This window comes from Xiphophorus couchianus, chromosome 4, assembly GCF_001444195.1.
Source record: "Xiphophorus couchianus chromosome 4, X_couchianus-1.0, whole genome shotgun sequence".
In the NCBI taxonomy this organism is placed as follows: Eukaryota; Metazoa; Chordata; class Actinopteri; order Cyprinodontiformes; family Poeciliidae; genus Xiphophorus; species Xiphophorus couchianus.
The window spans coordinates 26000314-26025922 of NC_040231.1; the positions used below are offsets into that span (position 1 = coordinate 26000314).

Below are 25609 nucleotides of genomic sequence, written 5' to 3' on the forward strand. Positions count from 1 at the left end.
GTGTCGACCCCTCTCCGGCGCCGCGGACTAAGAACAATTGCTTCCTTATTTCAGCCCCCTCTTATACATTTCTCCACCATATGTGTGTGCGGACAGTGTGGTCTACGTGACTTCCTGACCAACTGCTGACTCTGGTGGAAAGCCCCGTCGGCCCCCAACCTGTTTGCTGAGTCTACTGGAAAGTTCCTTCTTTCCCCAACTTGCGACATCTCTTGGCAGCAGGGCCTCACCCATCCTGCTGACTTTAACATTATAATTTCCTCTCTTTTCTCTAACTCACTATTATCTGTTACAATTCATTAAACACACTCAACGTGTATTAAAACCTTTTGAATCGATTTCAAATCATCACAACTTTGATATTCATTACGAATTAATCACTTTTCTTACTTATTATAAATCATCAACCATAATCATTACATTGTTGTTATCATTACAGATCATTATTCAGAAATACATTTCAGCAAGTTATTTAGTGATTACTTATACCCATATTACTGATTGTATTCATGCATATTCAACTTAATTATTATTTTAATCAAACCACAAGATTGCTTTATTTCTCTCAGGCCTTTATGCACCTTTTCTGCGTGTACCTGGAAAGATCTCACAACCCCATGCCAGTTTTCTTGACAAGACAAAAATGGTTTGGTTACTTTTGGTTTCTTTCTTGTCATCACTGCTTATTGCAGATGGAAAATTGTTTTTGTCACAGCTCATCACAAGGGTGGTTCTGATCATTCGGATGTCATTTAAGATCTAATTGCCTGTTCAAAAACAGGAAGTTAGCCTGTTTTATAACCAACATTGAGACTTCAAAGTTTTTAACAGATCTGTCTTGGACAAAACGTGTTTGTTTGAAAAGTGAACAAGATGTCAATGGATGCAACTAATAAAATGTGAAATCTCCTGTGTTTTCCTGAGACATTACAAATTAACTATTGTTCTACATCTCAGTTTTTATTTGGTCTGCTGCAAAAAAAGAAAGCAAAAAGGTTTTAAAAGAAACATACTAGAATAAAGCCAAAACTATCTCTAGAAACAGCTGCTTTTTAAAAGCTAATTTATTACACTTGCATAAAAGCAAATTCAGTTTTCTGAGATATTTAAAACAAATAGTGACACATTTGTCACATTCTGTCATCTCCCAAACACCCCTGTTTAATCATTAGTAACAGGCAGAAGACTCTCTGGACAACAGAGAAATATGTACTGAAAATAGTTGTGAATGCCAAGCAGAATAAGTGATTTAGCTTCCCCGTCTCCACCTGTGATGGTCTGACATGCCACATATTGTAGGAATTTCCATTTTAGTTGCCTTTAGGCATATGTCTTACTTGTCAGAATTGATTTCCAACCCCAATACTTTAAAAAGTGCTAATCTTTTCTATTTGTATAATAGAATGTAGGGAAAGTCCTGTCTTAAAATACCACCGGTAATTTCCTCTAATATGGGTTTTGTCATTTCCAATCGTGATTCATTTTTATCTTGATCTGACATTTTATAATGCCTGCATTTTAATTTACCCAGATCTAACTGCCTGTCAAAACATCAACATGAACACATCTTTAAATTTCCCACAGTCCAAAGCACAGAGGAAAATACTGTCTGGGAGAGCGGCGGCGGTACAGGCTCTGTAACACCACACCGTGTCAAGCTGACTGGCCTTCCTTTAGAAACATTCAGTGTACTCACTTCAACACCCTGCCCTACAAGGGCAAGTTCTACAAGTGGGAGGCAGTTATCAACAAAGGTGAGTTCGTCCAACAAAAGGTATGCTCTTTCAGTTTTCCTCCTTCTGTTTTTAAAAATACACAAACTGGTGTTGCTATCTTTTGGCTGCCATTTTATTTTATGACAAGCTTGTGTTCGAATGGTTTGTGCCTGTTTTGTTTGTTTTGTGCATTGGATAATTAAGGTTGGTTATTGATTAGCTTTTTTTTCCCCAAATGCTTTTTTCCCCCTAATGCCTAAAACAAAGGACTTATCCTTGTGTCAAAAACTTCTATTCATTATTTATTCAAGATCATTGTCTCCGGTGTCCCTAATTCTGATTTCATTTATTGGATTAAATGAACGAAATGTGGGACTGAAAAAAACATAATCTAATATTTTCTACTGCATATGTTCAGTTTTATCCTGGTGTCCTCAACTGTGATTATTTCCAAAAAATAAAATGCTTTGCTGGAAAGCTTCGCATGAACATATTTGTGAACCTGTTTACACATTTCTGAATAAATATTTCAATAGATGTAAATATAATTTTCTTACTTTCTATTCTCCAGTGCCTGCAGGATTTTTATTTTGTAAGCAAAACACAACAAAAGAAATGTGAAACTTTGTCTGAACTGCCACAATAAATCATTGTAATTTGTGGGATATGCATGAGACGGTTATCATTGGAAACATTTTATTTATTTTTTTCACCTTGTTAGCAATACCTCCATCTTAACTTATCTAGAATATGTTTGCAATGCCCCCGTATTTCCTGTGTTTGGCTCTTTTTCCCCCTGACAGTTAACCCCTGTGAACTTCACTGCCGTCCCCTCAATGAAAACTTCTCAGAGAAAATGCGAGACGCCGTCACTGATGGGACTCTGTGTTACGAAGGCAACAAAAGTAGAGACATGTGCATCAATGGCGTTTGTCAGGTATCGATGAATCGCATGTTCTAAACTCCACTTTGGTTTCATTTGTTTCTCTGCTTTGGGTATGGATGGATATGAGATGGTAGAGTTCTGATAACCTTGAGTAAAAATACAGTACATTTTTGGGGGGATTTCACAGTATTTGCAGAAAAAGTAAGCAAAAAAAAGTGTACTATGTTTAACACAAATCAGGCATTATTATATTATATATTATATATACAATAAATACCATCTAAATATCCCAAATTTATCTGTGTACTTGCTAGAATGATGTCTGTAGTCTTGTGCCTGACAGAAATTATGTTTCTAGATTGCCAACCAAAGCTTTAAGACAGTGGAGTTTCCATCCCATAACTCTCATTTCTTACAAGATCAGAAATATTTCAAAAGCAGCAAATTTGTCTTTTTAGTAATAAAGAGAAGAAATATTTCAAAAGCAGCAAATTTGTATTTTTAATAATAAAGAGAAGAGAGTACCAGCCTTCTGTCAATCAGCAGAGTGAAGAAGACTGGGGAAAGTTTTTGCTTTACTGTCGGCACCATTCGGCAATCCTGTACTTTCTGTTGCATTTCTCTGGCAAAAGACTTTTAACACTAGGAGAAATTGTTTTTCTTTTGTTTTTTTTAAAGAGCATATTTGTAATATACTGAAATATTAGATTCACAAAGATGTTGCTATAAGGTTTTCCTTATTCTGGAATTCTAAATTGACCATTAACACCAGTTTGCGTCACTATTTCTTCTTTTTCCAGTTGTGTTTTACCAAGCAGTCCAGCATTAAACTTCTTATCTTGTCTTGCTTGTTTGCATTGTGACCTTAACGTTAATGTTGCATTCATCTGTTGATGTGGGAGCGAGGTAAAGTTTCTGTCCAATGGCTGCTGCTTGGCGATTAGTTTCCCTTACTGACTGATCGCTTTAGCCCAACCCCAGCTGCATTTGTTAAACTTACTTGTTTAGATTTAGCTTTCAGCATCTCCTTTGCTCGACAGAATCACAACATTAATTGTTCAGGCGTTTAATTTAACCCTCACCTTGTTTTCTCTGCGGCCACGTGCGCCGTATTTGACATTCTGCGTGACGATGAGGATGCTGATAGGAGAATGAGCCGCCGTTATCTGTCTAGATAGGCGAGAGCGCAACATGGTGTTTTCACCCCGGGCTAAAATGCCAGCCGCTGATTGACGATGTTTGTATGCTGGGTGGACACCAGTCAGATATGGCTTTATGACATTTAGTGACATTTTTTGTCACTCACCCAAATACTCTTTGACTTACCTGCCTTAGTAATGGAAAAGTCACTGCGTTATTAAAGAATAATCTTTTTATTGTTGGTCATTTATTCCTCCTTTACGTTGTTTGACTGAGATCAGTGTCTCCAAACCAATTAGACTCTCTAACTTTTATTCTGTTGTGGAAAAATAAGTCTGCAATGTTCCTGAGGCAGTTTTAGAATAATCTGTTTTCTTCTACTTTAATCATCAACTTCACAGCATCTTTTTTTTAAGTGTCCATTTTACAACTTTATTTATTTATTTCAGAGTTGTGTTTATTTATTAAATGTGTTTGTGATAAAATTGTACTGATCTTCAGGACAACAAACAGTACAGCACACGCAAGGCAGCGCTTAAGTTTGCAATTTAGTTGCATGACGTGTATCTGTTTTTGTTTTTCTTAGAGATGTTAAAGGTTGAATCAGGTTTCCTACCCTCAGAAAAAAGTTTGAAAACTTTTGTTGCTGTTTTTCTAAATTACCATGTTGACCTGCAGTTGTTACTTATTCATGTACAGATAAGGAGGTTTAAACAGGTCCGACATTTTGAACAAAAAAAAAAATAAATCTAATTAAAGCGCTCCAGAAATAATTTTTGCTGGTTTCCCCACATCAAAAACAACTTGATCGACTAATTTAAAAGCTTCTTAGTTTCATTATCTTTGCTTCACCTGGAATGGTGTGAAACCAGCGTGAACACATCCGTACTGTATTAAAATAATATTTTGCTCGTATCATTTAATTTAATTAACCGACGTCTACCGCTGAGCGTCTCTCTCTCTTTTGTTAACGCAGTTAAATATCGTGCCTTTTTTTTAAAATAATTTTTGCACCTGGTGGGAGCAGCAACTCTGCATGGAGGGAGATGAAAACAGCAAAGCAACACAGAAAAAAACCCCCTAAAACTACACGTTCTTTGTGTCTGCTCTCCTCTGGAACTCAACGCTTTACGTGATGCAGAATGAGCTGTTTTTGTGGTGGTGTTTTTTTCATGTTCTAGGTAAAGTAAATATAAATTGATCCTTTTCAAGAGCTTATTTCGCTAGAGACGAACAATAAACGTTGCCTCCCATGGTTGTCGGCCTTAAAGTCTGCTAGGATGCCGATTTGACACCTGTTGGCCTGTTTTGTTGCAGAGCATCGGCTGCGATTATGTGATTAACTCCAGCTCTGTCGAGGATCGCTGCGGCGTCTGCAACGGCAACGGCTCCACCTGCACAACCGTCAGAAGAACATTTGAAGAGAGGGAAGGTTTTGGTATGTTTTTTTACCGATTAGGATGCTTTGACACGGCATAAAGGGCAAATTTGTACGATATGATTTAAAAAAAAAAGAAGACTTCTGTGGATTTATTTAACTGATAAAGATTTTTTATTTTATTATTTTTTTTATTTTACCCCTGACATGTTATTGGTCAGCATTGTTTTACAGTTGCAAATTTTCCTACCTTGCATGTTGATTTAATTTGTTCGTATTTGTTCCTAGAATGTCTTGGTGAATGTTTAATCTAACAGAAGTGTTGCTGTTTAGGCTATGTAGACATTGGACTGATCCCGGAGGGAGCCTGGGACATCCTAATCGAAGAGGTAACTGAAGCTGGAAACTTCCTGGCGCTACGGAGTGACAACCCCAACAAGTATTTTCTGAATGGAGGCTGGACGATCCAGTGGAACGGGGAATACAAGGCAGCAGGAACCGTGTTCACCTACGAGAGGACGGGACAGCTGGAGAACCTGACGTCTCCTGGGCCCACGATGGAGCCGCTGTGGATTCAGGTAGGATTTTCCCTTAAAAAGCAGCACCTCCCTTCGTGTCAATGCTTAAAGTCTGTGCACTGTTTGTTTAGAGCGCTGCAGGTCTCTGAATGAAAGCAACAGTTGAATTATTTTGTTTTTGCTCCTACAGTCAGGGAAAATGTTGTCAACCGAGACAGTGCTGAGGAGAAAGTAATGACCTTAGAGAAGCAATTGTTAATAGTCATCAATCTGTAAACCGCTAAAAGGTCAGATGCAAACATTCTGGCATGTAACTCTGAAGAAGATCATTCTGGACAATAAAGAGCTCATAAAGCTGAACATGTATTTTCAGCTGCAAAGACTCGGCCTCTTCTGGGTGGAGGGTGTGGCAGCATGTGTTTCATTTTCAAGGTTTGAACTGATGATCATAGGTCAGACGGAAAAACCTGGGTGGATTAAGAAAAACTGGCCCAGATTTTCTGCGCGATTAATTTGTACATCATAAACTAAGATGGCGTAGCAGGAATGCAAAAGTTCAGCGTTGAGGAATGTCTGAAAGCCTTAATAAAGTGATCCAACATTGGGGAGAAGAGTGAGCCAAGACCTCTTCACAGCAACATTAAGGAACTGATTAAATCATACAAAAAGAAAAGCAACTAAGATTTACGTCTTTCTTCTTCCTGTGACAGTTCTCTCCAACTTGGAGTGAGCGGCGCGCTAAAGTTTGGCTGAAAACTTACTGAGGGTAGCAATAAAACAGCAGATTAAATCATTTCCATGTTTTTCAGCCGCAAACCCCTCGGCAAGTTAGAATTGCTTCTTGCAAAACACTTTGAGCTTCCTCGACTATTTTGCACGCGCTGCTCTTTTGAGGTGGTGTATCAGTCGGTGTAATGTGGAGGGGTGTGGCAAAACCTCCAACCCTTTTCTTGTTGTGAATTTTCAGGGGATATTTTTCCTCCCCCATTTTCTTAAAGAAGCTATTCTATTTTCATATTTGGTATCAGATGGAGGGAAAATGTCTTTCATTGTATCTAATTGATTCCCTTATTACATCTAGCATGTTGGAGTTTTCTATTCCACCAACAAAAGCACAATAAATGACTAAGCTACCATTCGCCGCCTTCATTCAGAGCTGATTCTCTAAGTTTTCTCACTTTCAAATGTAAATGCTGAGTGCAAATCTGTTTCGAATGCAGACACAGGGAACCAGTCCATGAAAGTTTTTGACCAAATGCATCGCATAAAAGTTAAGAATTGGTTTGTATTCGTAGAGTTCTCTCTGGGTACTCTGACTTCCTCCTACAGTTGAGAAACATGATTGTAAAATGATTTGGATTTATGGATGGATGTTTCTGATTCACACAAATCGCTCAGCTGATCATGTACAGAAACTCCTAAGCTTAACTTCTGCAGCTCAAAGGTCCACAGAATCAGTTTCTTGAGTTCCAACTTCGCTGCCATCATGAACGGACCAAAGACCTGACAACGCAAATCCAACACAAGTCAGGACGTTTCTGGAACGTTGCCTTAAAGCTTTAGAGAAGATAAAAGCTGATGGAGTAATCAGTTGCCCGTGGTCTAATAGAAAGAGGACGATCATGAAAAGCTACACCAAAGGAAGTTATTATTGATCTGAATGCTATGAACACAGCTGGCAGCATGTTGTACTTTGATAATGCCTTATATACAGTAGTACCCCACTATGTTTTCCCTCTGCTTTAAAGTAAGTTTGCAAACTTATCAATTCAGCAGCAAATCACATATTTATAGATATATTTTAATTGAATTTCTGGCATAAGGTAATATGTTTGTATGTAAATGACTGTGAAACAGTCTGCATTACTGAATTCAAATGAGTAGAACTTGATAATTTAATTGAAAATATTCTCCCCTTTCCTACGTTTCTGCTTACTGCTAAATTGTTTATGTGGGTTTTTTTTTTTTACTTTAATTTTTTGCTCAATTGTTCATATTCTGATGAGGGAATCTGAAAGTTTGCAAACACATTCACTTAACAAAATTTTAAATGTTCTTTTCTTTTCAGTCCGTTTGCAGTCAATCAGGTTTTATTTATCTCTTGTTTTCATTTTCTGGACCTGGAATTAACTCGGTTCTCTTTATTATAATTTATCTTGCGTCATAAAGAAATATGTCCCTGAAAATGTTTCGCAGGTTTTTTGTTGATGGATAACCACTGAAGCGATCGTAAACTGTTCAACTGTTCTTCTTTTTTTTGTGTTTACTTATTGATCACTGCCAGGAAACGAAAGTAATAACTTTTTAAAATCAAATCTGGAAGTGACAGTTGTTTGCCACCTCCAGCTATCCTTGCTTAAATTGACAGCAAAGGTTGGTGAGATAAAGAATGGGGTTACAACAGCAGCTGAACAGAAAAACGCATTTCTTACTCCTTTTATTACTTTTATGTTGTGCTCTAAAAGTTCTTGGAAAATGAGCCGCATCTGAACTTCTAGGTTAAGATTATTAGAAGAACTCGCATGTCTGTAGTTTCCTAGCTCAGATCTGTGTGTTTTAAGGCGCAGCATCTCTGTTTCATTTCGGTTTTGTGCCATTTACTTTTCCTCAGTTCTGTGCTGCTTAGAATAGATGATTACACCAACAGCAGACCTTTGTAATGATTCCACCTCGTGTCCCAGCTTCTGTTTCAGGAGACCAATCCAGGAGTGCGATTTGAGTACACAGTCAGTCAAAATGTTTCAGAGGATGACGACAGTCCCGGGCGTGTTTACTTCTGGAAATACGGATCGTGGACTGAGTGCAGCGTTACCTGTGGAAGAGGTAAGATTAGGTTTAGCCTCAGACTTTAAAAGCTAGATTAAAAAAAGAGGAGGAGATTACCAGCAGGGTTTTTTTTCCCATATGCGACACATTCTCAAGAATTGATAACAAAAAACTTGTGCTGCATTTGAAATGATGTTTTTTTACAAACCTAGCCGCTGCATGCTGCGACTACGGCAACTTTAAGTATGGACCTATTACAGCTACGTGCGCTACAGGTGGCGAGTGGTGTGTGAAAACGATCTGAGGGCCGGCTTTGATCCGCTGGCTGCAACATGTCAGGTATCAAAGTGTCGGGCAGAAATCCGCACAGATTGCTCCTGAAACTGCTTTCATGCAGACTAGAAAACGCAGGAGAAAATGTGACCCTTCTGCTTCAAAGCAGCTTGCTCTCTGATGCTCTGATGAAGGGCTGGGAATTTCTTCTATAAAAATGCTCCTCTCATCAGATGTGTTGCTGATGGTGGTGCAGAGTGCAGTCTAATTTGCACCAGCACCATCTCCCTGTGCACAAAGCCACTTGTTAGAAGTCTAACAGGAGACTCATCTGACCACATCAGCTCCTAAACTTGGTACTGCTGACAACTTGATCACCGATCCGCCTTTGTGCTGAGGTAATAATGTCTTTTGTAATATTCACCTGCTGTTGCACACGGCCTGATTACGTCCTGTGCCGATATTCTTATGAACCTTAAAAGAAAAAAAGAAATAGCCTTTTTCTCACATCACACTAAAGCACGAGCCTTATGTCATCAAACCTGCGTCACCAGCTGCATCATGTTACTCTGTTCACTGCTGAGTTTTTCAAAGAACTAAATAGAGAGAAGCATGTTCATTTGGGCCCTTGTAGCTGTGGCTCTGTTTGTTTTGTTGTTGTTTTTTTTTTCTTTTTGCACATCCCAGAAATAAATATTAGAAGCTACTGGCCTAATTCTGCTGTAAGGTGGAGACATGAAGAAGAGTTGCTTGTGCCGTTGAGCAGATAAGTCTTCTCACCAAGTGCCTTTGGCTGTTTGGAGATTTAGTTTGATCCTCACAAGGGTGCGGTGACTTTGCAACAGCATCCTCAGATCTGTTGAAAACTTTCATGAAAACCCTTAAAAACTTTTTTTTTTATTATTTTTTTTCCAAATTCTCCCACACTACTCTTGTACATTCGTTCTCGGTTTTTTACATTTGATTTATTTAAATCTGGATATAAATGAATGATGATGACTCATTTCTGATTCTGACTAGTGTTTCATCATTTCATTGTGACACAACCTCTGCAGAAAGGTGAAAGGCGAGCGATTGCCTTTGATCTAAAACGAAGCAGAGTCACATTTGATTAAAATGCTTCTCAAATTGAAAAATATCTCATATTTTAAACCATTCTACGAACATAGTAAGTAATTGTGGATTGCTTGAGATGTTTGTGGCTTGTTTTTATTTCTTTGTTGTTGTCTTGAAGCCTACAGAGCAATCTTATTCCTGCAGGTTATTTAAGTCATTTTGACGATTTATGATTCAAGAGGCTATACATTTTTTTTATTATGTAATTCTTCAGACCAGGGATAAATGTATTTACATTTCTTATTTGAATCCTTCCCAGTCTGAATTTTCCTTTTAATGTTTTAAATGCATTCTGTGAAATAAGCCACAAATAAGTGAGTTTTCCATAAAAGATTTTGTGTCTTATTCCACTGAAGAATCCATCCCCTGTAGATTCATACAGGCTGTTTATGAATCAAAAGTATCCATACCCCTTAAATTTGTCAATATGTTGTCACAATACAACCACAAATATTTGCATATATTTTATTTGACTTTAATGTGAAAGAACAACACAAGGTGATATCCAGTTGTAAAGTGGAAAGAAAACAACATATGACTCGAAAGATGATTTGCGAAGATGAAAAGTGCAGTGCTTTTTCTTTTTTTCTTTTTTTTTTTCAAACCTCCCTTGCTAGACGGACATAAAATCTTGTCCAAATGACAAGTTTTCCTCCTGGAAGACGCAGCAGTGGTGTCCTTTTAAATGAGCCATTGATCCCCAGACAGATGACAGATGAAACTCCCCCTTTAATAAAGACGTTACATAAGAAGTTCCCTAAACAAGAACCATCTCATTTCCTGCTCAACAAATGTTTAACATTTTGTTTTCTAAAATTACATTTCATATAGTAGTCATTTGATGCTGTGCTTTTCTTCTTAATCTAAATTTGAAACTGATGTGTATGTATTAGATTTTTGCTCAATCTGAGCCTTTAAAGTGGGAATCAAATAAAACAATAAAATGTTTTAGTCTGATGAAGAAATAATAGTAATAAAAAAACTACTTGACCATAGAGTAAAATAGCTTTGAAGCAGTAAAATCTAATCTTTTTGATGACTGATTTTCAAAGGATTTTTCAAGGACCCCCGTCCAGCTTGACCAGTTCAACCGTGGCAAATCTGATTGGGCCTGTGCTCACTAAGGCAGCAAGCTGTCCGCACCGTAAGGGAGTCCTCCATTTTGTTTTTTTGATGCATTCACCCTACTTGCTCCTAAAATAAATAAAAAAGCTTTTTTCAGTCAGTATTTGTAACATGTCCCCCTCACCACCTTGGGGGGATTCTCTGTTTAATCCAGTAGCACAGAAATAGATACTAAGTTGCCTCTGAATAGGAGCAGCTCATAACCATATTTTAGATAATTACGTCCCATTTTACCTGCCACCATCAGATTTTTTTTTTTGTTTCTTTGTGGGACTTGATTTTGAACCTTAATTAAACCATAATTATAATTACATGCGGTTATGTAACCAGTTTTATAGCATTTAGTTTTCCATAATGCTTTCCCATCATGTTCTCATTCATTTTGTGTCTCTTTACATTTTGATGAAATATGCACTCCAGTGCACATAAGTTGAATCAATGCATTTTGTGTGTGCTTTCATTAAGTCAGTTTAATGAATTCATTTCCTGTCTGTTGTAGATGTAGTGCACTGATTTTACTTCTGCCGTTAAAGTTCAAATATGTCTTAGAGGCATACAGAAAAAAATATTTCATAAGGCCTGTTTGAAAACAACAGGCCTTCGAAGACTTCAGTGAAAAGCAGCAACGATGAGTACTATATGGATGAATGACACTTGAATAAACAGCAAGACCACCTCAGTAGGATTTTCTATCACATAAACAAGAACATACCTTAATACTTTCTTTTAGATCAGTTTTTTACTTTTTGTTTCCTTTGTTAGTACAAATATCACCCAACTTCCACAGACTTAGGAAATCAGTGTCTAATCTCTTCAAGCATATTTAGCCATGAAATTTAGGTTTTTTTTACTATTGTTTTTCACATGACTGAGGGGATCGACTTCAGCTGGGAACTAAATTTACGTCAGTGTTTATTTTTTCCACAGACATGCAGATGTTTATATATAGACTTTGAGTGGTATGTTCCTGCAATCACAGCTGGTGTCTGTATATTACTGTTGTGCTGTTTAACCCTGCGAGAAAAACATGAACTGCAAGTAAGAGTTCATCAACTCCTGCAAGAGTTGCTGAAAAGAGAATAATTATAAGAAATTGTAAGCAAAATATGATTGTCATGTTTCAGGTTTACCTCCTGTGGTTATTTAAACTGTTTTCTTTTTTATTATTATTTTCTCAATCCTTTAAAACTTAGAGGGTCTGTTCTTTGTAAGCTATCGCTCTATGCGAGAATCAATCTTTCTCCTCAGCAGCCTCCTCATAATCACTCATGAAAGGCTTGTGCTGATTGAAATTGCTCATGTAGGCGGTTTATGAGAGGCTCACCAAATATTTGGGGGTTGGAGGGGTGAAGTGCATTGCAGCAAATGGCAAAATGGCGTACATTTTTTTGTTAAACTCTAATGTTAAATAGTTGTTGGGGAAATTGGTGCATTAGTGGTACAGAGGGGAGCCTGCAATTATCCACGTGTCAGTGTGCGACAACAAAGAAAGTTTAAAAACATGAGTTTGCATCCAACCAGATTTTTTCTCTTAAAACAAATTATAATAACAACCATATTTTCTTTCACTAGACTTCTTTTTTTTATAGAGAGAAAAATGGCGGCTGTTTCTTAGTGATGACAAAATGACTGTACCCTCACGCAAAATGAATATAATGCATTTCTGAATAAACAATTCCCCTAGAAGGTCTTGCAGTTGTTTTGTTTTCCTTTCTCCTTTTCTGTCTGGCTTTCAGTCTAACCTGGTCCTATTGACATTTTGGGAGATGCTGTTTGTAAATTAGCTATCAGACTTGCACTCTGGCCTGGAGACGGATCAGAGCAGGGGGTTGTTAGTTGTTTCCTCCTCCTGCAGAGTGAAAGTCCCCTCAAGAGGGTGAGAGGAAATGTGCAGGGAGTTGGAGATAAACCTGTCAGAGCTTGAGGAGAGGTGTCCTTAGATGTACTGCTGTGTGTAATAGTTTGAAAGGCAAAGTGGCTCTCTAAAAGGGGGCTAGTTACTGAAGTGTGTTTCTGGCCAGCCTACCATATGTTTGGCATGTATTATTATGTTGGTTTTTTTTCTTCTCCTCAACAAACCAGTGTTTTCTGCATGCAGCTCTATGCAGGAAATGCCAGGCTAAATTGCTTGGAAATAATTAAGTCATTTCTGTACACAAGGGGGGAAAAATACATTAACAAAGCTGTGTCATTGTCCACAAAACTGAATTAAGATTGTTTTTCATAATAGTGCTATGAAATGTATTTTTATTAGCTGAATCAATGTTTCTTTCATTCGTAAAATGGCTCAGCTCCTGCTTTAGCTTCAAAATAAAAGCATTTATACTTTAAAAAAAAATGTTGTTTTTTTTCCATTTATTCACAATTAAATAACCGAAACAGAAAATGCATGACCTGGACCTTGTGGGGAAGATTCTTCTAAAAGGTTAGTGAATAATCCAAAATCATTGTTTGCCACAGGCTGCCTTCAGCATTCACTAACTTGATGGCAGCAGAAATTTTCATTTCTATTTGCTTTCCAAGCAGGAGCATAAAAAGCACCAACCAGAGGGCATGAAGGATTCTCTCGCCATAGGCAGCAATGGTTTCCTCCTTGGAGTAATTGATGATGTCCTTCCTTCCTGCCACTGTGCTAACACATATCTCTACACTCCAGACCAGCTTGCTGCCAGAACCCGAGATACTTACTCGTTGCTTTCACTGGAAGTACTTGCCGTTCTCCTCCTTAGCCAAATGATGGCATCAGGGCAGCAGGGTCTGATTTAGTGTTTTTTTTTCTTTTTCCCATGTCTGACAGTACTGCTATGGGAATCTCTTTTTCCCATGACTGTAACTTAAAAACATACTGCTGTTGCTCCGTGTCACGCCCCAGTCAGAAACGTTTTTTCGATCTCCTCCCACTTGTTTTCCAGGTGTGCAGAGGCAGATTGTTTACTGTGTGGAAAAGACGACCGGGATAACTGAGGAGCATCTCTGTGAGCCCTCCACTCGGCTCGATGGCAACCAAACCAGCTGTTACAGAGATTCGTGCCCTGCCATGTGAGTCGGCCATCCAGATATGATGTAATTTACGATACACTGAGCTTTCTCAGACAAACGCGGCACGTTTTGTTTTCTGCTGCATTTTCCACGCTTTTATAGTTTTACCCTGAAAATAAGAAAAAGCCTGAATCTGTATTAATATGGCGTTAATGGCGAAATGTAAATCATTCTATCGCTTTGGCTTTTGAAGTAGGATTATAGGTATTTTCAGACGAGGCCCAAGATTATATGCGATCCTGAGCAGAATCTGTTTCAGATGATCCATGCCTCATTCATTTCCTTTCTGACGTCTGTATTTAACACGACTTGTTTTACATCTACATGGCAACCCAACTACAAATTATATAATGTGATATGATGTCTTGCCAGACAAGCACACCTTTCTCATAATATAAAAAAAGAAGTAATACTTGAGGTACTCATTTAAATTTTTTTTTTATGTAAAATTTTCATCCCAGCTCCATAAAGATTCCCTGATCTCAGATGACAAGTACTTTCTTTCATTTTTGCCTGTTTAATTTTAGAAAGCATGATCTGGTTTTACAGTGAGGTGAGGAGAAAATGACCTGCAGTTACACTGAAAAGTTTCTGCAAAAAACTTCTTCGACTCAAAACAAATACACAATCTGACACTATATTTAATGATATATAAAATTTCACTTAACTGGTTGTTATAGGGATTTAAAAACACTTTACCCAGAGGGTTCACATGCAGCAAACACAAACATTATTTCTCACTGATACTGAATGCGAAAAGACTTTCGCACTCGGGCACATTAGAGGAAATGTTTAAATCAGCTTATGACTCTTATGACTCTCATGTTATTTTAGAATAACATGAGATTCTAAAACTGAAGGTTTTCTGTAGCGTTTGTCCACGTTTACCTCAAACCAGCCCTGGCTATTTCTGAAAGCAAATCATTCCACCATCAATGTAGGTTTTCTTACTTCATAATGGACCATACAACTCAAGATCAGAGAACATATTTTTCTTTTCTTCTTTTTTACTTTCACACACTTTTGGGTAGCAAAGTGTAGCTTGTTAACTTTGGTAGACTCAGAAAAGAAACTCAATTTTCTCTTAAAACATAAAGTAGCTCTGTACTGAAATCCCCTTCGCTTTCACTGCGGACATGATTGTGTAGGACTTGTCTTAACCTTTTGGAGATTCAATGCGTTTTTATTTGATTTTAAACCTTATGTAAATTGGGGTATGATTTGACTCTTACTCCATGTCATCAGTTTTTTTTTTAAGTCGCTTCCGTTTCTAGCTCCTGTTACCTGTTCATTTTTAGTCTCTGTGTATTCTCACTCACTAATTGTCCCCATTTCACCCATTTCTGTCAGCTTTCTCTCTCTGTTTCATGTCTTGTTTATGGAGTTCATCATAAGTTTGAGTTCAGTTTTTGTTTTTTACATCTGAGGATCCCAGGCAGGAGTGACGCATCTCGCCTGCTTCATTTCTCAACTAACTAGACATGATCGAGGTCCTCTAAGAGCACGGATAATGACATCAAGTGCTTCTTATATGTTAAGTGTTGCAATTGAAACCAAGAAAAGAGAGATTGTAGCATTTATTTTAGAAGGTCAAATGACCTTCCAAAGATTATTACTTTTGTGATTACCTGTTGAAGTCTGCACTCAAGAAACTCGGCTTTTTAATCTGTGTTTTGCAGTTAATTTGATTTTTCTGCAGTTGACAACATTTCAAGATCGATACGATTCCTGAGAGAAATATACAATCTGCATTCTTACAGAATGTTCTCTGAGTTTTCATAAATAATAAATTATATTCTTTTGCAAGGCAGAGACAAAAATTATAGTCATTCGGTGTAGAGAGAAATGAATGATGGAATCACCACTGTTTTTGGTGATTGACAAAAGGAACACGTCTAAAAAAACTTAAATCTGTATGCTGAAACAAATAAAAAGATTGTAAAAGTCGTTCAAGGAAATAAATCTAGAGAATTGAGTAAAAGATGTTGATCGTTCTTGGCTGGCTGCTTTTTAAGTCGGCACCAAATACCCCCAAAATGTTTCGATTTTAAAATGTGCAAGTTGACAATAAAGACATCAATACAGCCTGGCAGTAAGTTCTTTAAAGTAGAAAATGTACACAGATGTTGAAGGGAAATTGGAAGAAATAAAATTGGAAATTATCAGAAATGAAATGAAAATAAATAAATAAGTAAAAAATCAATAAAAAAAAAAAATCAAGCTAAAACAATGTTCAATGTCCTGAGGAGAGGCAGACATGGAGATTGTGGATGATTGTGGGACTCTTGAATCTGAATTGCCACTGAAATCATGTGGGAACATTCATTTGTTGCCATGGCAGTGATGCATAAAAATATGACAAGCACATTTTCACCATTGCTGATGACAAGCAGCTGTGTTTCAGCTAGAGGAGTAGGGCAGATGGCAGCAATTACCCATGTTGGAAAGGACACAAATGGACTTTAAAATTTTGGAGACTTTTCTCCTTCCCGCTGTCAGTAACGGGTGTATTGATAGGGAAGTGCCTGCCTGCGTTTCTTCAGGCTGAACTAAAGATTTTGAACCTTTTATTTAGTGAAAACAAATGAACTCAATGGCATTGCTACCAAAGAGTCTGGATCTGGTGGAAACCTTCCCAGTTGATTGGCCAAATGTTTTTTCTGTCATCTCCAACATGCCAGAGCTGGAACTGGCATTGATTTCTGTTCATATCCATGCCTTAAAGTATTAGAAAAGCTATGGGTGCACTACTAAGTACTTCCTAAAATGCCTTCGGTTCGTGTTTCCATATTCATTCATTCACTTATTAAATTATTCGCTTATAGATTTGCTTGGAACAGAAATAAACAGCCGACTTGGTGAGGATTTCTTATTTTTACCCAAGAGTTATGTGACTGAAATAGATTAGCTGCTCATTTCATCAGTTACTTTAGTGTGTTTACCAAAGTTACGGCTCTTAGTTTGAAGACTTTTTGTGTTTTTATACGTTCCTTCAATTGCAAGTATAACATTAAGACATTATTTATTTGTTTTTGATGCTAACCTTTCACCCATGTTATTTTCTTACTCTTGTGACACCTGCATAGAAATATGGAAGAGAAAACCTTTAAGAGGTCCTCCTCTCTTTCACTGCCATTTATTGCTGCTGTACACGATGAGTTTCATCAAAATATCCTTTTTTTTCCCCTCTTACCATTTCGGTTCACCACAATGTGCAGAAAAGCCTCCTTCGTTGAACAAAATTTGAGTCATTTTCATTGAACAGCTTTTCTTTTACCCTATGCCTGACACATTATGAACATTTTGTGGAGGGAAGAATGAAAGCGACTCACAGAACCTTTCACTGCACTGCCGAACTGGCGGGTCCGCATTAGGACCACGGCGAGGCACAGTCATTTTCATCCCGGCCATGCAGATTATTTGGAAATTGTTGCTTTCTTTGTGTCGTCTGTGCAGATGGTGGGTTGGAGATTGGCATAAGTGCTCAGCAAGCTGTGGTAGCCTGGGCCAGGCTAAAAGGACGGTTCTCTGTGTTCGAGCTGTCGGTGCGGAGGAGCAGGAAGCTCTGGATCCCAGAGACTGCAAGCACATCCCCAAACCTGAGTCCACATCCGCCTGCAACACACACATCCTCTGCCCTGCCAACTGGAATGCTGGCAGCTGGTCAAAGGTCAGTTTTCACTGTCCTCAAACAGATGGACAGAAAGGTGCAAAATTTGTTTCTCTGCTTGTGAATCACATTAATTCAGATTTCTCTGTGCTTTCACACGTCAAACTTTTCAAAATGCCAGAAATATGGCTCTGGTATTTCATTTCCCTCCTGTCATTATGGATACAGATAACTCAAAGCTAAGCTGAGGGATTTTATCCAGTTCATAACCTCAGCCATTTTGCTCTTTAGTCCCAGTATTAATTTCATAGGTCACTTCTCCGTATCTGTGTTTCCTAATTGAATACAATTGTAAATGGCTTTAATCACATGTGATTATAACATGTGATTAAAAGATGCGTTTATGGCATTTACAAATACATAAAACATTTGTCCCAGCCTCTTGCATCCTTGTAGCTTTTTGTCTTTTCCTCACATATTCTACCACAGCGTTAGGATAAACTGAAATATAATGAAAAATAATTCAAATATTTATTTCTTGATCTCCATCACAAGTACCTTAAATGTTTAATTTGATTGAAACTGAACACTTGTTAACTCACCTAATTTGTAATAATTTGGAAATATGATTTCCAAATGAAATAATGTGCATTATTCATTTGCACATTATCCAATGAGCAAAATGAATTATTCAATGTGCAATAATTCATTGCACATTGAGTGAATTAAAACCATATTAGGCAAGATCCTATTGCTAAATCTGGTTTATTACAGTTACATAACTGTTTCCTTACAGTAAAATAAATTAAGTATGTACAAAACAACCTGAATGTGGTTATGAATTCACAAATGTTCATAGGTGGATTTTCCACCCTGAAATAATTTGAACGGTATAAATGACACCTCAGTAGTAGACGCAGTTCTAGGTTGTTTATGTAGGGATACGTAAAATTATTGCTTAGTCTAAATTTTGTAGCAAGTTATGATATGTTGCTTGGGCAAGTAATCTGTTATAGTCAGCATTAGTTTTTAGACTGGAGTGTAGCATGTACCCTGGCTGAAAACCTGCCCGCATGCTGAACCATCCTTGTTTTGTTTTTTTGCCTGTGGTTGTGAGTGTACTGTACTTTTGAATAAAATATAAACATAGTCTTTGGTTCTAACAGGAGAATCTAAAGAAAAAATAAATTAAACCATCAACTTTTAAAAGCAAAAAAACACTCTGCTTGTGAAAAAATATATTTTTCTATAGTCTAACAATCAGTGAGAGGAATACCTGCACTTTTGTTTTTCTTTTGCTTGTAATTGTTTATCTGAAAAGTTTGGGGTTCCTCCCAAATGTTTATTTGTATTTCTAGAAAAGCATAATAACCAGTATTTCATAATGTGATTTATTCAATTATTATGACTGAAATAAAAAAGGGAAAAATATGGATGCTGTATTTGAAACATCTTGAGTTGGAGCACAATGAGATGCCTTTTATCAATGATAAAAGCATAGATTTTTTCTGCTGATTTTCAAATTGGTTCTTTAATTCTGAAAAATCTACATTAGATTAACTCGCTCTGTAGATACTTTATATGTGTATGTATATATATATATATATATACAAACAAGTCTTTTTATTTGTTTTCAACATGTAAGAACTCTGTAGATACTTTAATCAGTGACAAAAGTACATAAGTTCTGTCCTACGTTTTAAAAAGAGATTATGTCTAATTTCAGTTTCCTGCTGGTGCTAATTCTTGAATTGCTGGATATCATTGATTCAAACTCATGCCAACTGAAAAAGATTTGAATCCACAAAATGTAACGTATATTAAAGACCAAAATGCCCTTCCTTTTCCTCCGACTTCCTTTTTTAGTACAGTTCTGATATTATAAAATACAAACTTGGGTGTTTTATCTTTCTTTTTATGTGTAATGCTGCAGATTTTCTGGCTAAATAAGGGAAACACAGTTAATGAATGTATTAATTTTCACCCCAGAAATACAGTTGCTTGCTAACCTGGTGCACATTAACTGACCAAGAGGGAAAAAAATCTGTTAGAAAAATTTTTGGTGCTTTATTAGCGCTTTGCTAGTTAACACTGCATACAGATATGAAACATCCATCTGTCCTCTATTGTCCTGCAGTGGGTCCCAGGTTGGCTGCACAGTGGTGCAGTTGGTAGAACTGTTGCCTTGCAGCAAGAAGGTCCTGAGTTTGATTCCCGGCTTGGGGACTTTCTGCATGTTCTCCCTGTGCATGCGTGGGTTCTCTCTGGGTACTCCGACTTCCTCCCACAGGTTAATTGGTCTCTCTAAATTCTCCCTCTGTGTTGCCCTGCGACAGACTGGTGACCTGTCCAGGGTGTACCCCGCCTCTCACCCAGAACATTAGCTGGAGATAGACCACCACCCCTCCTGACTCCACTAGGGACAAGGATGTTAGAAAATGGATGGATGGGTCCCAGGTTTTTATCTCCTGGGTCAGTGGGTGAGAGGTGGTGTACAGCGTCACAGGTCAATGTTGCGATACAAGACACACAGCCATGAACTCACATTTAAGGACAATTTTGGAGAATCTAGGACTATGGAGAATCTAGACACTCCATAGTTCTGGAGTGTCTGAGGACGTTGGAGTACCCAGCGAGAACCCATGAGGAGAATATGCAAGTTTCTTGCAGAAAGATGTTTGGAATTCAAACCCAGTCCTTCTTGCTGCTTGTCAATAGTGCAACCAATTTATCCACCATTTAGCCTATTTTGGTTCCACAGTGTTATTTTGAATTGCAGTTTGAACTTGCACGTGTAAATGCTTGTAATTGCCATATGTCTTGTGTTTCTTGCCTGCAGTGCTCGGTCTCCTGTGGTCCTGGAATGCGCCACCGCAATGTCACCTGCTCAAGAAACACCGCGGTTGATTGTGATCCTCTAAACAAACCGTCATCTGTCACGAGCTGCCAGGCTCAGGACTGTCTCCAGGTTTTGGGTAATTTTGGAGACATCGAATGGTCCGGCAGTGGCTGGTCGAGCAAGGAAGTGCTCAATGAAATAAATGCCATACCTGAAGCTAAGCCTCCCCCAAAGTACAGCACCACCAGAGGTCAGCCGAGGAGTCAGAACGACCATAAGTATGCGGTTGAGGATGATTTTCACTACCACAACAACATTGAGAATAACCGCTTCATTGACGACGACGAGCCCTCTCATGAAACCAGTGTTCACATTGATGATTTTTACTATGATTACAACTTTATCAACTTTCATGAAGACTTATCGAATGAACTTGGGCACTTTGGGGAGGAGCCGGAGGACAACTCTCCACAGGAAGCCAAGCCAACCCACAGCATGAAAGCAAATGCTTGGACAGACATTCCACAAACTCCCACAGCTACTTCTCCAGCTGCAACAATCACAGAGCTCCACCTCTTGCAAAGTCAAGAGCCACAAAGCACAAAAACAGACGACACACAGGCGAAGTCTGAGGAAGTACATCAAGATGAAATAAATGACTTCCTTTATGAAGATCACTTCCTACCTGTGTCTGCCACCCGACCGTCGCCACCTTCCAAGAACTCGCATTCACAAGCGGGAAAAAAAGGCAAAAGTCTGTGGCCTGAAGTCGCCAGCACAATGCAGAGTCTGGTTTTCAGCACAAAGCAACCTGCGGAGGATGAGACATGGGGTCAATCTGGAGAGGAGGTGGAAAATAACGACACCAATTTCAGTGAAGAGGAAAATCACTTTAACCGTCTCGCCGTGACTCCAACACGCAGCGCTCCTGCTGCCAGACATCAAACCACTGCTGTTGCTGCAAAATCAAACGCTCGAGAGGAGGCTGAGTTGGACATCTCTGCAGATAAAAATGTAGGGAGTTCAGAACCTTTAGGCTTTCCGTTGCCAGAGAAGGCAACTCATGCTGTGACTGAACTAGACAGTAATGTATCAGAAATACCTCAAACAACCAGTCAGGACACAGATACGCCAGGTGCTTTCACAATAAAGGACTGGATGCTGAATCAGAATAATGTCACCACGAGTGATGATGGCCAGTGGGACCAGCTGGACATACAGTCACCTCTTCCCTCTCATAAACCCTTTCCTCCTACCATTCCTCTCATTCTAATCTCAGGTAAACAAGGCACATCTGACGACTCGATATCTGTAGCTGAAAAAGAAGTCAGGTCGGATAAAAATCTTCAGGGAGCTACAAATATTCCTCCAGATGTAAAACAGATACCTCCATACTCCGAGACAACTGGAACAGACCCCACATTCCAGCCTCCTTCATTTCGCTTTTCCGATTTTGATCACAATGAAATATCCGTTCCCTCAGTGACACAGGGCCACGGTAACAGTCACCCTGACCCTTCATACCAGTTGATGATCACATCGGCCGTTCCTAAATTCAGCTCAGCTCCTCCACAGCTCACAAAATCGACTACGCTCAGATCTCTGCCAACCCATCCGCCGGGCCGGTGGCTGCATCCAGTCCAAACGTCAGCCTCCCCATTCAGTGGGCCCGCCTTCTGGGTTACCGGTAAATGGAGCACCGTGCGTATTTTTGACTTATTTTCCACATTCTACCTGTTTTAATGATGCAGTAATGACAATTAAAACGTCAAATGTTTGATGTATAAATTGATCAATACAACATACAGTTTACTTTCAAACTAATGTTTCTAACACCTTAAATCTCAGTGTAAAACCAGTGGAGTGTAGATGACAAGCTGGGGAAATGTGAATTATGTCTCTCTGGTTTTAAGCTGTTCTCTCTTAAATGACTTTGTCTGTGGACAGTGCTCCACCAGCTGTGGTCTGGGTGCCGTCTGGAGGACCTTGGTTTGCAGTACTGGCTCAGAATCTGACTGCGATCAGACCAAGAGGCCTGCGCCTGCCAGGCAGTGCTACCTGAGGCCGTGCTCCACGTGGAAGGTCGGGGAGTGGAGTAGGGTGAGATGGCATGAAACTCCGCTGTATATGTTGGACTTTTTACTTCTGAACCACCACATTTTGGGTTTCACCAAACTAATTATTGTCGGGAAGGAAAAGTGATCCTGATTTCTCATGCCTCGTTGGTTTATGTGCTTCCCCTCTGACCCCATAGTGCACCAAGAACTGTGAAGGTGGAATGAGATTCAGAGAGGTCCAGTGTTTTGACCTGAGAAACCAACGACCTCTTCGACCTTTCCACTGCCAGGCCATGTTTGCCAGGCCGTTAACACAAATGCCCTGCAACGTTCAGACATGCCTTGACTGGTACACTTCCTCCTGGGGCCAGGTGAGCTAAATAACCAGACTGCTTAGAGTTATGAAATGTAGTCATACGTCAATATTTGATTGAATCTTTGGTAATCAAGTAGTTCATTTAAGGGAATAATCTATTCTTTCTTTTTAAATGTTTTCAGGTTCGTTGCTAGTGATGTTTGGTTTTATTTCTGTGTTATAAATTGAGCAGAAGGCAGCAGAAACATTCAAACATTGATATCTGATCTTTGATGCATAGTTCAATGGCCACTTAAGACAAATGTAGTGATAGAAAAATATATAATATAAATCGAATATCATCTGAAAAAGTGTATTTTTTATGATGATGTATTTAGAGGAAAGAAGTCATAAAAAATAAGAGCAATATCTTGGAGACTGAAGTTATATTTTCTTCTTTGGTTCTGACAAGATGATTGAAATGGAAAAATGCATTTATTTCAAATGTAAAAAAAAAATGTTAGAGAAAAAAATAATAAACACTTCCATCCTGCGAATCACCAACTGTCTCCGGAATAAAAATCATCGATTGTTGTATATTAAAATGTAGCACCATTAGAAAATGGAAACAAAATCAGAAAAACTCTTCATTGCATCACAGAGACAAGTTTACATACACAGTCACATCACAGGATTAGCAGAACCTGCACTTAAAAACAGTCCTGCTTTTCACTCCTTCCTCCTTCTCCAACACCTTCTGGGTCAGAAACCAACCAGCTCCAAGTCCGGTGGTCAACCAAAATCTAACATGTTGTGAGAGCAGTCTGATAACTGGTGGAGAGCAGCATATCATGCAAAAGTAAGATATTTCAAAGTCCTCTGGCTCCTGGCATTGCGCTGCAGAAAAGTGTGGAAGCAAACCACAAGAGAAACACGGAGTTTCCATGAGCCGCTGCACCTGTCCTCAGCACAATGTCCTCGTTAGGGCTTTGACAGCAAACACCTGGGAAAAGACCCGTCTGAGGTCCTTCACTTTTTTATCGGGTCATGAAGTGATTGGCCCAGGCTCACTTTACATAATCAGTTCATGTTTCACTCGTGATGAATTGTCAACAATAGATCGGTGATGATTGGGACGCCACATGGGTCACTGTTAGAGCAGCTGCACCACATATAGTGGCTATAGTATTTTATTATAGTTAACAGAGAGGAACTATACTTTTTTTACCTTTTGGTGCCCAGTTTGCTTCCCGTCCCCGGGGCCATTTTCATGTCTTCCTCTTCTCTCTCTTCTCAGCCTTTTTGTCATGTCCAGTTACACCTCGAAAAAATTGTATCCATGTTAAACTCTATAAGTAGAGCTAAAGTTAGATTTCCCCTCAACATGTTTGGGCCCTGAAAAGTTCACATGCACAAAAGAGGATGGGTATTGTGAGTAAAAGCATGTGGGACGATTGAAGATTTTGTTACAGGAGTTTTTAAAAACACAATCGGCAGAAACAAAAATATTTTTACCTGAGGACACAAAAATGGTTTGGCTGCTGAGTTGCGTCCTCTTCTCAGGTTTTATTTTTCTTTCTTGTAATCCCAGATTTCAAATTCCTGCATACTTCTTAACAGAAGGTTTTAGGTGAGGAGCTCTTTACCCATTTATATCATAAAGTCACTTGTTATTCTTGGATGATTTCTGGATAGTTTATGTAGCAAAATGCTCACTTAATCTTTCTTCTGTGTTGCTAATTAGCACTCACATATCCAGCTAACACTTTTGCAATCAATTTATTTTTTGTAACGTAAACAATCTGTTTTGGAATTAGCCGGGGATTTCCGGATGTTTTCACAGAGGCAATAATATCTGTCATTGTTTTATTACTGAAACATCTTTTTTCAAAGTCGCCCAACTATTTCAAAGAGTGAACTTTTTCTTTCAGCCTCTTAACTTTGACATATGAATCTTTGAGGCAGAAAGACTCCTAATACTCAGAAATGAATTTATATGTAACCAATTTTAAATTAGATGGTTCCTTCAGAAGCTGTGTTCCTAGCCAGAATGAGAGAATCTATCCCAATGTCTTCAGCTGAATCTAGATTAAAATAAAGGCAAACATGGAAAAGTATTCTCAGAGCTGATGAAGAGCAAGTGACTCATCTGTCAGGTCTGGTATTAAATCTTTGCTGGATTTTATTAAAGATGCAATTCTCAGAATCATCTGCTCACCAGTTGCAGATGAGATGTCTTCTATTATTCTTCATTTATCCACCTCTCCCATTCTTTAAAAAACCCAGAATATATGCTGTCATGGCCATGAATTGTGCTGAAAATTGTTGAATGCGATCAAAGTTCTCAAAAAAAAGAAAGATCCTTCTGAAGGAAATCTATCAAAAACTGTATGGTATTTTATGTTATAGAAAAAATATCTGCATGTTTTTATGGTTTGATTGAAATATACCTGAGACCTTTAAGCTATATTTAAATGTGCTCGTTTCCTTATTGCACAGTGTTACATAAGAAACAGACTGCCTCTGTGTCGGTAACATTCTCATCTTTGTAAATCACTGAGCTGCTGCAATGCCGAAACACACTGCTGTCAGATCCGTTTTAGCTTGGTGAACCTTTCTCTGGGAATTCCTGAATATTCATTTATTACACTGATGCAAGACGGGACGGATGCTGAACTGTCAGAATCCTGCATTTGTTGCTTGGCGCTGTGTGTTTTGCTGTGTGTGTGTGTTCATTTGGAGAGGATGAAATAAATTGCATTTGTGAAGGATTTGGCATTGTGGAAAAACAGGGAGCTGACTCAGTACAGTGCAGTCAGCTCTAACACAGTCACTACTGTTAGAGCTGTCCA

General features: G+C 38.6%; 1 protein-coding gene across 2 annotated transcripts in view; it reads left to right on the forward strand.

The window, feature by feature from the left end:
- The window catches only part of adamts7 (a disintegrin-like and metallopeptidase (reprolysin type) with thrombospondin type 1 motif, 7), a 141150-nt gene that overhangs the window by 77063 nt on the left and 38478 nt on the right, over nt 1-25609 (forward strand). For both annotated transcript variants that reach the window (XM_028014791.1, XM_028014792.1), the window contains exons 12-21: nt 1585-1754; nt 2519-2652; nt 5059-5179; nt 5453-5697; nt 8319-8460; nt 13830-13956; nt 17413-17626; nt 20406-22106; nt 22353-22505; nt 22660-22833. In XM_028014791.1, the coding sequence (XP_027870592.1) occupies nt 1585-1754; nt 2519-2652; nt 5059-5179; nt 5453-5697; nt 8319-8460; nt 13830-13956; nt 17413-17626; nt 20406-22106; nt 22353-22505; nt 22660-22833 (3181 nt within the window). The remainder of the gene's footprint in view (nt 1-1584; nt 1755-2518; nt 2653-5058; nt 5180-5452; nt 5698-8318; nt 8461-13829; nt 13957-17412; nt 17627-20405; nt 22107-22352; nt 22506-22659; nt 22834-25609) is intronic.